Genomic DNA, 14,896 nt, shown 5'->3' with positions numbered 1-14,896 from the left:
GGTTGTGGAGGTGGGAGGGGCGGTGATAATGGTTGGGAGGATGAAATGTAGCTCGAAGGTTCGCCGTGGACCCTCAATGACTCCTGCAAAGCCATTGCAAGCTCCTCTTCCTCGAGACTGTTCATCCGCTGCGCGTGATCATCGCTCTCCTTCTGCGAAAGCTGGAGAGCCATCTCGAACTCCTTATCTTCGTCGATCGGATCCGGAGAGGAGACTTGGGACGAAGGTGCGGACGGTGATGTCCGTGCATGAGGGGGCGGAGGAAGAGGCGGAGGACCCGGTGAATGAGGTAGCGGTGGTAAAGGCTGTGAGGCAAACTGAGTCGGCGGTGAAGGCATGGAAGGGATGGTAGGCATTGGAAAGGAGGGTGGAGGTGGAGGAACGGTCGAATGGGCATAAGTCGAGTTTATCGCCTGGTTGTAGAACGACAGTCTCGGTGCCGGAACGGGCGATGGGAGTGGCGATGAAGAAGAAGCCGATGATGGCGTCGCTGCCGCATTATTGTTAGGGTGCGGAAAGGCAGGCGGTGAGGCTCGGGGAGGGGAGCCAAAGTACGGTTTTGGAGGGAGAGGCAGTGAAGGGGAAGGTGCGGATGCTGTCCTCGACGCAAATATGGCTCTGTGGTGGGAAACAGGCGGAGGCGAAGACCGTCTGTGCTCTATTCGCCTGTCAGGGGGTGGACCGGTCGTCGTATACGGGACGAGTACAGGCTGCTGTGGTCGTCGGTTGGGAGTGAGGGCTTGAGTGGCACCGTTTGTGAGTACGGAGTATGGGGCGTCTTGGCTGGCTGAGCCGGCTGTAGACGGAGAGGGCATGAAGAAGAGCGAGTCTGACCTCCTGCTGGACGAGTTCTCCTGTGGGTATATTGCGGAGCGTGGCACGCCTGGGACGAGGCTGCCAGGAAGCTGTGCGGGTGGGTCATAAGGCTGGCTGGTGCTATTGCGGTGCATGACTGGGCTCTGGCCGCCGTCGATGTGGATAATGCGACGGTGGCAAAGTGGGTACGAACTTGGTTAGGTTAGTGGTCGTGGTGGTTGGAAGAAAGAAAGAAAAGACGGTGCAGCGAACGAACGTACCCAACGGCGTCTACTCTGCCGCCTACTGCCTCTTTCGGTCCAAGGCGTCTATTCGCCCGCCCACTTTCCCTCATTCCTCCAACCTCTTCAGTTCCCCTTCCCTCCCTACCTTGTCGCTGTTCCAGCCCACATACCTTAACTGGCGCATCCACTCGTCGTCAGAGTTCTGCCCATTGTATGTTTGTTCGACTTGAGCAGCCGCCGCAAGCGAGACAAGAGCTCAGCAATGCAACGACTGAACGTCGCCCCTAACCCTCCGCCACGGCGCCTACCTCCGATCAGGGTCGGAACCGTGACTGCAGGTCGTCGAGAACGTTGCAGTTGATCGCTTTGCGTTGCTGATCAAACGCATCACCGGCAGCGCGTCAGCGCTCTCATCCTTCTTCATCTCCTTTCATCAAATTCGCGCCGCTTTCCACTTTACGGGACTTATCGCGTCGCATACCTACAAATGGGCGCGCAGATGTACTTAGGGCAACCTTTAATGAGATGCAGGCACGCAAAGGGCTGGCAGGCACACGCACACAGGTCGGCAGTGAAATAATATGCACCCAGGAACAGGATTTTCCATCAAACACGAACGAACGAACAACACAAAAGAAATTGAATCCGAGAATAAAGTGAGGGCAGGCATGTACAAGCAGCAAACACTAAATGGCGGTTCGATAATCTACTGTACAAATGCTGGGAGCGGTGGAAATAAGCCTCAGTATTGAACGTCGAAGGTCGGAAAAGATTCATATAAAGAAAAGAAACGGAGGGAAGAGAACGTGAAAATGCGATAATAGAAACTGAAAAAAGAGAGTTCTGATTCGGCATGGGTGGTGGCGACGGTGAGGGGAGCGGATCTGGACGCGTGGCTGTTGGAGAGCGAGGGGGAAGACGGGAGGTTCGGTTGCTAGAACGGGAGGATCAAGGGATTATGTATGCAGGCGAAGGCGAAGGCAGGGTACCGGTCGGAGGATAGATGGGGCCGATCCTGCAGGCAATATGGATGTGATGTGGGGCTTGACCAAGAGTTGATGGGAAGGGAAAAAGAATGCAGTGACTAAAACGTGGACCATAGTGTGACGAGAGCCGGAGAGACTGAGAGATGTGAAAACTGTGATTGTTTGGAAAGATGCAGAGCGTGAAGAGTTGACAATGTGTATGAGCGAGAAGAAATAAAAGATGAGGAAACCGAAAGAAAGCAGAGCGATGTGGAAATCGAGACGGAAACACCAAGCCAAAGGAGAGAGAAGAGAGACGAGAGACGAGAAAAACTGAGAGAAAAAGAAAGTCATAACTCATAAAACGTGTCATCGAACGGTGATAGCTTTCGCAGTGCCACCATGCGACGCATGCGCGGACTCTGCTGCCGTCGAAGTCTTGAAACCGAGCTGCCTCATCACGGACAGCAAGTTTGCCTTCTGGAGCGGCTTCGAGAGCGATGCCGCGAACAGGTTGCTCGCGTCGTTGTTATCCGTCCCGCTGTACGCACTGACCGCGATGATGGGCGTGCTCGTGTTCTTGTTGTTCGTGCTTTTGATGTACCGAGCCGCGCTCTCGCCATCCACGACGGGCATATGCAGATCCATAAGGATGCAGTCGAATTCTGTGATACAATCAGTTCTCGTCCGTCGACAACCATTAGCAGAAGAAAACACATACTGATATCACCCATCGCCACACTGATCGCCTCACTCCCATCCGCCACAACAACGCAACGACACCCCAACCTCGAAAGCAAAGTCTCGATAATCTTCGCCGTAATCGGATTATCCTCAGCCAACAGACAAGTCACCGACCGATCGTTCGGATCCGGACACCTCTTCAGATCCACGCTCGCCACCGACGATGGCGGCGTGCTCGCACCAGTGTCCCCATACTGCGTCGACGTCGACGCATTGCCCATCGACATCGACGACGGCGGCCACACCGACATATCCGACTCACCCATGCTCGAAGACACCGACGCCGTCCTGAGCCTACTCGGCATCGAATTCCGCCTGTTCCCGTCCGCGTCCATATGATTCAGTTTGAACCTCTCCACGGCGCCATACTCCGACGGTTTCCTCGCATGCGCATGGGCACCACCGTTCGCGCTCCCCGGCGTCGAAGGCGGGATACTGCCCCTCGAAGGCGAAGACGCGATGGACGAAGTCGACGTCGCGGGCGACGGAGGGTTCGTGATCGGTTTCCCGTCGAACGTCGTCACAACGTTCGAAGGCGCCTTCTTGTTCCGCGTCGACACACTCCTCTTGCGCGTGTGCGAGCTCGCAGCGGGGTCCGAGAGCGTATGCGTGATGGGCGCCATCTGGTCTGTCCTCAGCTTGCGGATCACGTCGTCGTTGGCCTGTTTCAGCACCGGCAGGTTCTTGAAACTGAACGTCCCAAAGTCGTCGTCCGCGGGCGTGCCCGCCTCGCGACCGCCTCTGCCGTTGTTGCTGCCGCCTGGTACGGGCACGGCATCGGTATGCAGGACGTCGAGACCGCCCGTATGACCTGGTTCGGCAGCCTGTAGCGCGTCATCGTCGTCGAACAATTGGATGATGGCCCCACGGGGATCGAAGTAGTCCGTCGATTCTGGGTCGGTCACTTGAGGGATGAACGCCGCTTCGGTCGTGGTCACCTTGTCCCATTCGATGCCGGCAAAGAAGGGGTGGTTCTTCACCTCGTCGGCACCATTAGCTCCAAGTCGCCTAGCGGGGTCAAGTGTGAGGAGTCGCTCCATAAAATCCCGAGCCTCGTGAGAGTAGTCCACGTATTCCTCCATCCAGTCGATATGGCCGGAGAGAACGTTCTCGAACACCTTCTCGGGGGTCTCGTCGTGGAAAGGAGGAACACCATACAGGAACTCATAGGTGATCACACCAAGAGCCCACTGTCAACCAATAATATCACCGTCAGAAAAAAAAATAAGGAGGAACAACGAAAGCTAGAAAACGTACCCAATCGACGGCAGCATCGTCACCTCTCAAACCCAGAATAGTCTCTGGGGCGAGATAATCGGGCGTGCCCACAAACTTCTGATCCCCAGGCGGCGTCCCGCTCCCCGGCGTCGAATAATGGCTCCTCAAATCCGCCGTCAACTCCGTCGCGAAACTCTGCAGCGGACTGTCGTTCATGCCCCCTTGCCCGTTCCCGTTCACATTGCGTCTCGAGAGCATCGAGATGGCCTGGAACGAGTCGGAGCCGCCGCTCGATTCGCCGATGCTGATGTCGTCTGTGGATGATAGGTATGAGGGTGTCCCTTGCCTACCGGGGTACACTGACACTGAAGAAGCTGGGACTGGCGATGGGTGTGGATTATTGAAGTACGAACCTCCACTGATCAGGTCGGAGGGAATCAAAGGCGAGGACAAGTACGCTGAGTCCATAGAGGGCGGCCGCGAGTGAGGACTGTACCGCGTGTGCCCGCGCTGCACGCCCCTCTCGGCCGTAGGAAGCACAGGACCTTCACGGGTCTGACGACCCAACAAACCTATCCTGCTCAGACCGAAATCTGTGAGCTTCAAGTGACCGTGTTGGTCGATTAGCAAATTGTCAGGTTTGAGATCACTAGAGCAACATTGTCCGCAGTCAGAAACAAACTTTCAACCGAGACCAAAGAAAGAAGAAAAGAGCGCAGCCTACCGATGGACGATCCCCCGCTGATGCAAATACTCCAACCCAAGCACGACCTCCGCGATATAATTCTTCGTCCACTCCTCCGGCAGAGCCCCCAAACTCTTAATCAGCGCCGCGCAATCGCCCCCGTTCAGGTACTCCATAACGAGATACAGGTTATCCTTGCTCTGGAACGTGAAGAACAGCTTCGCGACGAACGGCGACTCTGCCTGCTTCATCAGGATCATCCTCTCCGCCTTGACGTTCGTGATCTGATTCTTCGCGATCATGTCCGCCTTCTTGAGCACCTTGATAGCATAGTAATCGCCCGTCGCCTTCTTGCGCGCTAAGAACACGGAGCCGAAAGCACCCTTGCTGATAGGCTTGATGATCTCAAAGTCTTTGATGGACGTCGGTGCCGTTCGTGACGCAGGTGCTGCTGAAGGCATGCGTGGAGAGAGTGGACCAGGTGCAATGGAACCGGTCATTGCGGCGGTGGGGCTGAGGATAGGATTGGCGGCTGTGGAGTGTCGTCGGTGTGAACGACGAGATGCGGGGACGTCGAGAGGGGTGACCAAGGGGGAGAGTGGAGGCGTGACGACCATTCTGGGATCGAGGTTCTGTAACGATTCACCACCACGGACAACTCTCTGGCTGCCCTCGTCGAGGCTCATCGGAGGCGGATGCCCCTCCGGTCCAGGAGATGCCAGAATAGGTTGCGCAAGCGCAAGTGGAGAAGAGACGGACGAAGGCGTGGAGGAGCGGGTTTGCCATTGGTAAGTGGTTGGAGGAACGTACGGCTGTGGAGCGAGTGTGACTGGATCACCAGTCTCTGAAGCTGAAGCAGCGGTAGGAACTGGAGACGCCGAAGGCATAGGCGTAGGATCTGAAGACTGGCCGCTCCCAGCGAAAGCGTACTCCGAAGTCGTACTCGAATGATCATCGTCTCCGCTCGCATCACCCTCATGATCGCTCGCACCGTCACCCTCCTCGCCATCATCGCGATACTGCGCAAGCGCTTGCTCGACCCTCTCCTCCCACTCTTGCCTCACCTTCTCCGAGTATCGAATGGTATTCTGCAGCCGCACAACGGTATCGATCTTCTGCCTCATCACCCGCTCCGCATCCTGCACGACCTGGTTCAGAGCCGCATCCTGCGTCGACGCAGGTTTCGACCAATTTCGAACCTGAGTGATCTTCCGCTCAGACCCAGGCGAAAGAAGCCGCTGACGCTCGATAGGCTCCTTCGACTCTTCCTCCTTCAACGTCGGCACGGAGATCTCGACGGCGACTTGCAGAATATCCTCCAACTGCTCCAGAATTCGACGCTGGAGCTTCTTCACACCGAACCGCTGCATCTTGTTGAGACGGAAGAGTTGAAGCGGAGAAGACGACCCGGGAGAACTCGAAGGCGAGAAGATCGGCATGCCACGATACTCGGGGGTCGTCACCGGCGAAGAACGGTCGATAGCGGCCGTCAGATCACGGATGGTATTCCTCAGCTCTCCGATCGACTCATTGCACTCCCCAATCTCGGCCTCAAGTCTGTGCGTCTCACTGCACGTCTCGTTGTGCTTCTCAAAGTACCACTGGGCGACGTAATTCTCGCAGATACGGCAGAGGATGGGGGTCAGGTTGATGGGGCGGACGAGGGGAAGAGGTGTCGAGGGTTCTTCCGCATCCTGGCGTTCGTCGGGGGTGAGTTCGTCCTCGGCGGGGTCGGCTGTTTCTTCGTCCCCTTCGACATGGATGGAAGGTGAAGGTAGTCGTTCTGGCGCAGAGATAGGCTTGATGGACCACATCGTGTGCGTAGGCATGCCGTCTTCGCGATCAATCATGACCATGCCTTTACCGTCCATGAGCTGATACAGGGGAGGCGACGAGACATCACGCTCATCGTCAGGTTCAATCTGAAGACGAAACTTGACTTCGACTGTGTGAGAGTCGTCTTCCTGAAGATGCGCATTCGCTTCCTGGAACACATGTACGTCTTGTGGAGCGAGCAACTGGGATATTCGGGTCCCTGGGATCTCTTCGCAATCCGTGCTATATTGGCCAAACAAAAATATGAGTGAATGAAGGGTGAGAAGATGAACTGGGGAAACGCACCCGACGACAACATTCCACGCATAGTTCACCCACAATATGTGGTCGCCATCGAGGTTGAGCTCGAGGACAATATTCCGACTTTGTGCAGTCTCCGCCTGGAGACGCAGACGTTCGGTTGCCAGCACCCTAGCAGACTCCGCAGTGTCGAGGGTTTTGATCGAACCTGCCCGAGAAGGATCAGGCGGTGGTGGCATCAACGTCGAATCCCTAAGACTAGCCGCCTCGTCCCTCGACCTCTTGCCCACGCTCGTCGTTCTGGACATTCGCAAGCGACCGTCATCCTCCACGGACAGCCTCGGTGTGGGCGCAGGGGCAGGGACAGGTTCGTCCGCCGGCTTGGTGACGAAGAGAAGGGCCTCTTCCTGCTCGTCGTCGTTATCGTCGAAATTCCAAAACTGTTTCTCCGCCTCCCACCACTCGAGCACACGACTGAGACTAGCGACGGCGAGCAGGACCTGGACGTACCAGTTTCGGCCGTGCCAGTCCGGGTGGTCATCCCATGCACGGCCGATCTTCTGTACGCGCTGGACGATAGTCTCTATCGTTTTGGGATTCGCGGTGAGGTGAGCCACCGACATCTCGGAGACGTCGGTGGCGACGGATATGAGCTCGTAGAGGTTGGTCATGATGGGGTCGACGGGGTCGTCGATGAGGATACGGGACGATCGGCGGTTATCCCTACTATTATTACCGTTGTTGTTACTGTTGGCGGTGTTGTATCCGTTGGTGAGGGACTCGGCGAAGCTAGTGTGGTTGCTTGGGGGGAGAGGTGATCGAGAACGAGAGGTGGATCGGGAGCTCTGACCGGAACGTGAGGGGCGGATAGGGATGTGTATTGAGCGAGACAATCTGCGGCTGGCGATTCCACCTGAGCTCCATGACGAAGTAGCGATGGGCACGTTCTGCTTGCGTGGGCTGGTGCTGAGCTCGGGGGTGTGCGAGGGCGCTGGAGCAGGACTGGAGTTGCCGGTGCTAGTACCGTTAGCAGACGAGGCGCCCGTCGTGGGGGGTTTATCCCACGAGATGGTGGTCTGCCTACGGAGGGGGGCTGGGCTGGAGGAAGAAGTGGAAGCTGCAAGAAGACCAGGGGACGAAGACCAATGTGTGAGAAGAGGTGGCCTCTGATTTTCTTCGAGGGACGCACGTTGACGGCTGTGGTGACCTTCATACTCTGCCTCATAGCCACCGTCTGAGCTCGCATCGTCTGACTGGACGGCCGACCTGAGTTGATCCTGGTGAAGCACGAAGGCCTCGCGGAGAGCATCCTGGTCCTGGGGGGGACATTCACGATCCCGTTCGCGATCACGCTCGCGTTCGCGCTGCTCGCGCTCGAGGGCGGCCTCCTGCTCACCTAGCCGGAGCCTCTCTTCGAAGAAGGCGGTGATTGTGTTTGTGACACGCTGGAGCTCCTTGTCGCACTCCTGCTTTGCAGCCCTGAGCCGTCTTGTGACATGGCGCCGGACGAAGGGCATAGAAACGGTGTTTGAGCCTGAGCTTGAGCCGTAGCCGGAGTTGTACTGGGATGCGGAGGAGTTTGAGGGCTGGATGGGAGGGGGAAGGACAGATTCTGGGGTGAATACGAGGGGGGTCGGGAGCTGCCTGCGAGAGGAGCCGTTGTCGGACATACGAGCAACGGTGGGGGGGCAGGATTCGATGATGAGGGCGACGACGGGAGCGACGACGAGGACGACGAGGACGGTGTAGAGAAGAGAGAAAAAGAAAAGGAGGCGCAGGGAGACTGTTGGATACGGGCTAGGGACGCATGGGCACGGGCGACGTTGGGGGAGATGTTGAGGCTGGAGGAGAAGAGTGAAGAGGGAATCCCGGATATCTTTCAGCCTCGCTTGCGCGCCTTGCCGCCTCGCGACGACCCGCGCTGTCCGGGGTCCCGGCCTCGTGCACATCTCTCCTTCCAGAACGACCGCCTACGGACAAACATATCTATCATGTTCTCCTCCGCCTTCGCCCTCGCACGCCGTCCTGCAAAATGCAGCCCGTTATTCTCGTTGCAGGCTGCCTATGCATCCACCTCACAGAACTCCCGTCTCGCCAGTAAAAGGAGCGTCATCGAGGCAGACACCAGCGCCTATGACGAGTTGGCAGACACCACTCAACTTCTTGAGGCAGCACCTACGCGCGCAAAACCCTCCTCAGATGCCTTCAGTGGTCTGTATATCCCTCTTACCATACCCTGCTATTTTCTTGACATTTTGTACAGTGACCGACTACCGTGAGACGCTCCGCACCAGACCCCGTCGTCAACAACGCAAGGGCAACAACACCCCAAACGTACGCCTCTATTCTTCTTCACGGACAGTCACCTCGTCCTAACGCGTCCCCAGTTCATAAAACCTGCAGACTTTCTCGACACAGGCGATTTCCGCAGGTATCCCCGCAAAATGGTCACCATCGGCCCCGGCGCACGCGAATCACGCGAACGCGACGTCTTCCACCAGCTCGACATCGACCCGCTCTACGAGGCCATGAACCCGACCCTGCTCTCCGCCTTCGTCACCGAGATGGGCAAGGTCCGCAAACGCGCCCAGACGAACCTCACGTGGCGCAGCCAGCGGAGGGTGGCGAAGGCGATCAAGAGGGCGAAGTTGATGGGCATCATGCCGATGTTCCATAGGATGGACCCGGAGCTGCCGCGTCGGTAGTGCGTTGCTGCTGCTGAGCTGGCTGCATTCTGCGCTCGATGGAAGTATTATGAGGCGGTGGGTGTCGATTAATGGAGGCGTGCTTCGTACTCAATTTTACATTCTACCCATCCGTCCGTCGTCCACCCATAATATGCCGTATCATTTCGGCCACCACCAGCCGACCCGCTGCTCACTAATAACTTTCCTCGGACCTCATCTGTCTCGTGTGACTCGACGGATCGACAGACGCAAGGTGTCTACATTCTGATCGTCTGATCGTCTTGTCAATGGAAGCCGTCCGTTCAAGCCACCTGTTTGTTGTTGTCTTTTTTTCTCACCTCGAGGCACAAAGTCGATTTTGTGACGGTATACTTGCCGCTGCATGCTGCATCTTTACCTCGAGTCTGAATCTCGTCATATTCTAAGCTCAGGCCATTCTCTCCGGAGCCTTCCGCGCGAACTTGCACAGTGCATACCGTCTCCTTCCAGCCGTTCCTCCCAAACACGTCCCCAACACAAAGGCAAAGGCCTAGAATGCTTCCACGATTGCTTTTTCTGGCGCTCCAGCCTTTGCCTCCACTGTATACATAAGTAGACGGTGGCATCATCGTCGCATCTGCTGCATCTTCTCTTCTGCAGCAGTCAGGTGTTTCAGACCGTTCGCCACAGGTCCAAGTTCGCACTCAGTCCAGGTCGCCGTTCCTAATCTTTGCGCCCTCCAAGACAAGACGACTCTTCTCAATCTCTCCCTTCCCGCTCGAGACCTGGGGGATCAGCGTCCTGCAGCGGCAGTGCAGCCACTACTCTGGACACTTCGACATGGGTATTGCGCTTTGTCGTGCTGCAGACTATCTCAGAATAGTATTTTTCATCCTGCAGATTAGACCGTTCGTCCGCGTCAATATCCAGTGTCACGCTCTACCTGAGAGGCTAAGCAGTGACACCTCATGGTCAGGCTCTTTTTCACGGTCGGACCTTGGGAGACCTATAGACCTAAAGGCGCAGGACGGACGGACCCCTGGCCACTTTCTGCGTCGTGCTGATGGTGTTTTTGCATCATCCAATATATTAGATTTGGTTCCTTTCGCCGTGTGTCCATCCTATGCCACGCCACGCCCGGATCGCTCGCTTGTCATCATATTTATGCTACATACTCTGCGCCCATCAAAGACGGCCACCCAAACGGATCTACGAGGGCCTACGATCCTCCGTGTTTTGTTTCCTTCGTGACCAACGACCGCCCGAGCGATGGACACGACTCAGAGATGATTGATACAGTATCATCGAGAGTGGGATTGGGATTCATTGGGATGACCTTCTGGCGATCTCCTACGGGCACTGGCAGGAATCTGAATCTATGTGGATGCATGCATGCACACTGCACAGTGCATGCGGCCGTATCTCACACAGTGTACAGCTCCTTGATACGTGGAGGATGATCTACAAAAGATGAGCTACTTATCATTACTTGCAGTCGTGTCTGATCCGACCTTGTAACCGACGTTCTGAATGGCACTTTGCCGCTTTGGTTGTCCACCTCTCCCTTTCATGTCGGTGTCTTCACCAACGACCAGTGCTAGTGACCCAGTGACACCAACATTTTGTCATGTGTACTCGTTCAAAGTCGTTCAGCCGTCACATACTCTGCTATAGACAATCGGTTACCAGTCTGGCCATGCACTGCAACCATGGGATCTGCCAACTTCACCTACGGAGCAGCAATTGCGATACTTTAAATCCACTGGCAAACCGTTCTGACAGCCTTTAAGCTTTAAAATTTGCCCCTGACTGGGTGGGTTGTCCTCTACTTAGTACTACTTGAGTATCCAACATTCCTGCTCGCGTTTTTCTTACCACGGCGGTGACCAGGGGACTCTTAACCCGTCGCTACATCCACGCTTTGCGCCCTGCCCAGTACCTCCGTCTCTGACCTCATCTCACCTCGCCGCAATCCGAACCCAAACGTGAACTGCAACTTCACTCGAAACGAACCGCTCCCGCAGTCCTGCTCCTGTACTCACTTGGATTCAGACCTTTCCGCTGCAGCTGTAACGTGGACAAGAAAATAAGCCTCGAAAGTTTGCTCGGCCATCAATTTAGTTTAATTACGATAAGTATTCGACTCTTCGACGTTCTCCACTTTGTCACCTTTTTCCCCCTATCGAACCCACCGGGGTGGTCACTGGTCATGAGCTCATGATCATTGGACCATAATACTCCAGCCTGATCAATTGATTCGCCAGGGCTCAGCAGCACCAAGCAAAGACCTGCTGATGCGCTCTGAGGGCGCAAACATTGCGTTTTCGCGTTCTCTTACTGATTGTGGTACTATCATGTCGAGTTCGAACTGTTCCGATAGACGAAGAAAGGAATATTGATCAGCGCTCGATATTCGACACCGTAATACACGGAACTCCGATATCATCAGAGGTTCGAACAGGTTCGGACGGGTTGTTGATTCAGATTTTACGAGTCTCGTGAACACACCATCCTCCTGTCGCTGCCGAGTATGGATGACCAGCCGCGTCTTTTCTGTGGATCCATTTAGCACACCCCATTGGCACTGCCGCCGCATCAAGTTGGACTTGCATTCTCCTATATGTACGAAGCCTCCATTGGCGCAGCACAATAGCGCAGACTTCGGGGCTGAGACTCGCTCGCTCGTGTTCACAACGCCGTATGATGCGTCAAACTCAAAGTCTTTCATACCACCTAACAATTATTGATCAACAACACACGCTAGTTTAGCCTCAGAGTCAGACTCCTTCAGGCCCACAATAAATGAACGAACGAACGGACCAGAAATGATCACGATTAACCACGAAACTCGAGCTTGAACTTACGCTCACGAAGATCACAAAGCGCAACTGCATCCCGCTGCCAGCCTCCCTGAATCGGCTCCAATGCCAGCCCAAAAACATCACCCACATTCACAGCCTCTAGATCTTAGCGTCAAATACAGTGCATTCTACCTCACGAAGACTTTGCCTTGTGAAAACCGTCGACCGAGATGAGCCATATCTCACTGTATGTTTGGTCGAACTGTTCCGTGGTCACACACACACGCACACACACACACACACCAGCAAGTATAGCAAGATGGGCGGTGGGTGAAAGCAGGGCTATCATAGTGAGTCTCGATCTTACGGGCTTTCAAACGGATGGAACACTAACGCGGATAGAGAGGCCTGAACGAGAGTTATTCTCGTCGGGAGACGTCAGTGATCTGCATCTTCCTGTTCGAGCAAGCGCTGGACTTGCGGCTTCAGGGCAAGGGACAGGGAATGGTGAGTAAGGCCCCCGGAAAGATACGACGATAAGTTAGCTCGCTCTCACTCTCTCACAGAGATAGAGTTACGAGTCGTGTTCCGGAAACGGATGGAAGAGGAGAACCGAGAGATGGATCGAAATAATACAAACTACATCATGCACGATGAAAGAACAACCGCCGCAACCGCAACTGCGCACTCAGCTTCCGCACCGAAGCCTACTGACGCACAACACACCACCAGCCCCGAGTGAACGATCACAATGAAGTGAAGGAGCCCGGATCAGAAAGCACAAGTCATATCGCGAAAGTAATTGTTTCGCCCGTATGAGTTTGCGTTAGTTGATCTGGTGGCTAGTGGCTAATGGAGCGAAAGCTCTTGGAATCGATGCTTGGAGGATAGTGGTACTACAACTCGGCAAGCAACATCGTCCCCAGATTCTGCACCACCTGATCGCCCATCGCTTTCTCGACAGCCTCTTCCAAATGGCGCTTCGGGTCCTGTTTCCCTACGTGTCGCGTCTTGAGCTGTTCGGGTGTGAGGGTCGACTCTTCTTGTACAGATTTATTGTACGCTTCTGAGAGCGAAAGCATCGACTGTTTCGTTGTTTAATCGCGGAGTGCGTTAGAGTCGTGTGCGTCGTGTTCATTCCGGTAGAACCGAGCGATCGAGAGCGAGGACAGGAATAGGTATGTTCAGGTTGGGCAGGGTCATGGTCAGGAGGGCGGAGAGTAAGGCGAGCGTGGGACACGCGGAGGCAGATGGGGCAGCAAGGAGAAGGAGTCAATAAAGGCAAGAAGGATAGCGTCAGCAAGTCTGTTCCTCTTTCGCAGTCCATTCCAAATGGGATATCTTAGATTGAAGAAACGGCAGTGGCGCCCACGAACCTTGATAGCTTTTTCATTGTTCTCCTTGTGGCTCTTGAAGTCCTTCAACTTCAGGCCCTCCGTCCAATTCCTCTTGTGCAGGTTCATAAGCATGGCCTGCTCCAGCTCCGTCTTCCTGTAGTTCACCGCTATCGAATAGTAATGCCTGTTCAGGCCATGGATGAGCGCTTGAATAGAGGGTTTGTTGATGTGTCCGATGTTCGACGTCGTTTGGCGGGGTTCTTGACCGGAGAGAAGCATGTGTGGATTGATCAGACGGAAGGCATCGATGACGACTTTGCCCTTGACGGACTGGATTGGGTCTACGACAACTGCGACCGAACGGGGGTCTAGAGATTCGAAAGACTGGATTTCATGATGAGGGTGTGGATTCAAGGAATGGGGAGACAGGAGCAGGAACGGGAGCGAATCAAGGTTCAATCAGTATCGGCATCAACCTCGGTTTGGGATTGGCATTAGGATAAGAGGGGATAGGAAATGGGTAGAGGGTTGCGAGTGCGTACGAACCTGTTGTGTGTTGATATCTACACTTGATAACCAGCATCCGAAGCCTGGATGCGAGTGATACCAGCCCACGACGGTCTCAGGTCTGATATCATCAACGTCATAGAGACGTATTTATTAGTATATCCAGAAACGGCGCAAACTCGGGGGAGAGTCAGGATAAAAAGGAGGGCCAAGTCGTGGTCTATGTTAGAAGGGGCGTGGACGAGCAGCTGACCTTCCTGTTTGCTTCAACATCTCAACCATTTTCATTTGGAAAACATGGTCCACGGACTCGACAGATACCGTTGTTCCAGACTGAGGCATGGCGAAGACGTCGATAACTTGTACGGTATATTCGTCGACGAATTCGCCGAGCATGAGACCCATGACTTCCATAGGCACTCCCGCACGACCGTGTTTCAACATCTAATCACACCGCTAGATTAGTATACCTATAGTTTTGACAGATTACTAGGCATACTTTGAGAAGAGCGAGTGAGGATATGTGGATGACTTCTCCACTGGAAAGTTAGTTCGTGGTCAGTAAAGCGCCACACTGTTCAGCAATATGCACTCACTTGTCTGGCACCGTGGCCTCCGCACCACCTCCACCGCCGCCGCCGCGTCCGGCAGCACCCTCAAGCATGCGTGCAAAGTTGGCATCCATTATCTTCGGTTGAGGAAGGAGTAGTTGAGGCGGTCGACAGAGAGTAAAGGTTCAAGTAAAGTGAGTACGCGTCACCGTGAACTGCTAGTACTTGTGGCTGACGCGTCGCGCGGTGTTTGCACCTGTTGACGGCTGTTGTGCAAGAGCTTTTGTTTCAAACAACCGCCTGGGC

The 14,896-nt window shown here is 55.0% G+C and overlaps 3 protein-coding genes across 3 annotated transcripts; 1 reads left to right on the top strand and 2 right to left on the bottom strand.

Moving 5' to 3' along the window:
• Window positions 1–1,840: 1,840 nt before the first annotated feature.
• Window positions 1,841–8,794, bottom strand: STEHIDRAFT_120647 (uncharacterized protein). The gene is made up of 5 exons (XM_007303012.1): window positions 6,774–8,794; window positions 4,692–6,710; window positions 4,007–4,616; window positions 2,727–3,939; window positions 1,841–2,670 (listed from the first exon to the last, which is right to left on the bottom strand). The coding sequence occupies exons 1-5, from the start codon at window positions 8,675–8,677 to the stop codon at window positions 2,375–2,377; spliced, it is 6,042 nt and encodes a 2,013-aa protein (XP_007303074.1). The 5' UTR covers window positions 8,678–8,794; the 3' UTR covers window positions 1,841–2,374.
• A 372-nt stretch (window positions 8,795–9,166) lies between these two features.
• Window positions 9,167–9,433, top strand: STEHIDRAFT_54870 (uncharacterized protein; the record flags this gene model as incomplete). Its single annotated transcript, XM_007302293.1, has 1 exon — window positions 9,167–9,433. A coding segment is annotated over one exon (267 nt), but the record flags the coding sequence as incomplete, so codon positions are not given.
• Window positions 9,434–12,780: 3,347 nt separating this feature from the next.
• On the bottom strand, window positions 12,781–14,764 carry STEHIDRAFT_95714 (Mov34-domain-containing protein). The gene is made up of 6 exons (XM_007303011.1): window positions 14,636–14,764; window positions 14,539–14,578; window positions 14,293–14,483; window positions 14,079–14,160; window positions 13,572–13,916; window positions 12,781–13,280 (listed from the first exon to the last, which is right to left on the bottom strand). The coding sequence occupies exons 1-6, from the start codon at window positions 14,722–14,724 to the stop codon at window positions 13,092–13,094; spliced, it is 936 nt and encodes a 311-aa protein (XP_007303073.1). The 5' UTR covers window positions 14,725–14,764; the 3' UTR covers window positions 12,781–13,091.
• Window positions 14,765–14,896: the final 132 nt, after the last annotated feature.

This window comes from Stereum hirsutum, assembly GCF_000264905.1.
Source record: "Stereum hirsutum FP-91666 SS1 unplaced genomic scaffold STEHIscaffold_5, whole genome shotgun sequence".
Lineage (NCBI taxonomy): Eukaryota > Fungi > Basidiomycota > Agaricomycetes > Russulales > Stereaceae > Stereum > Stereum hirsutum.
Note: the sequence above shows the minus strand (reverse complement) of the source record. Positions and strands in the feature narration are given on the sequence as shown.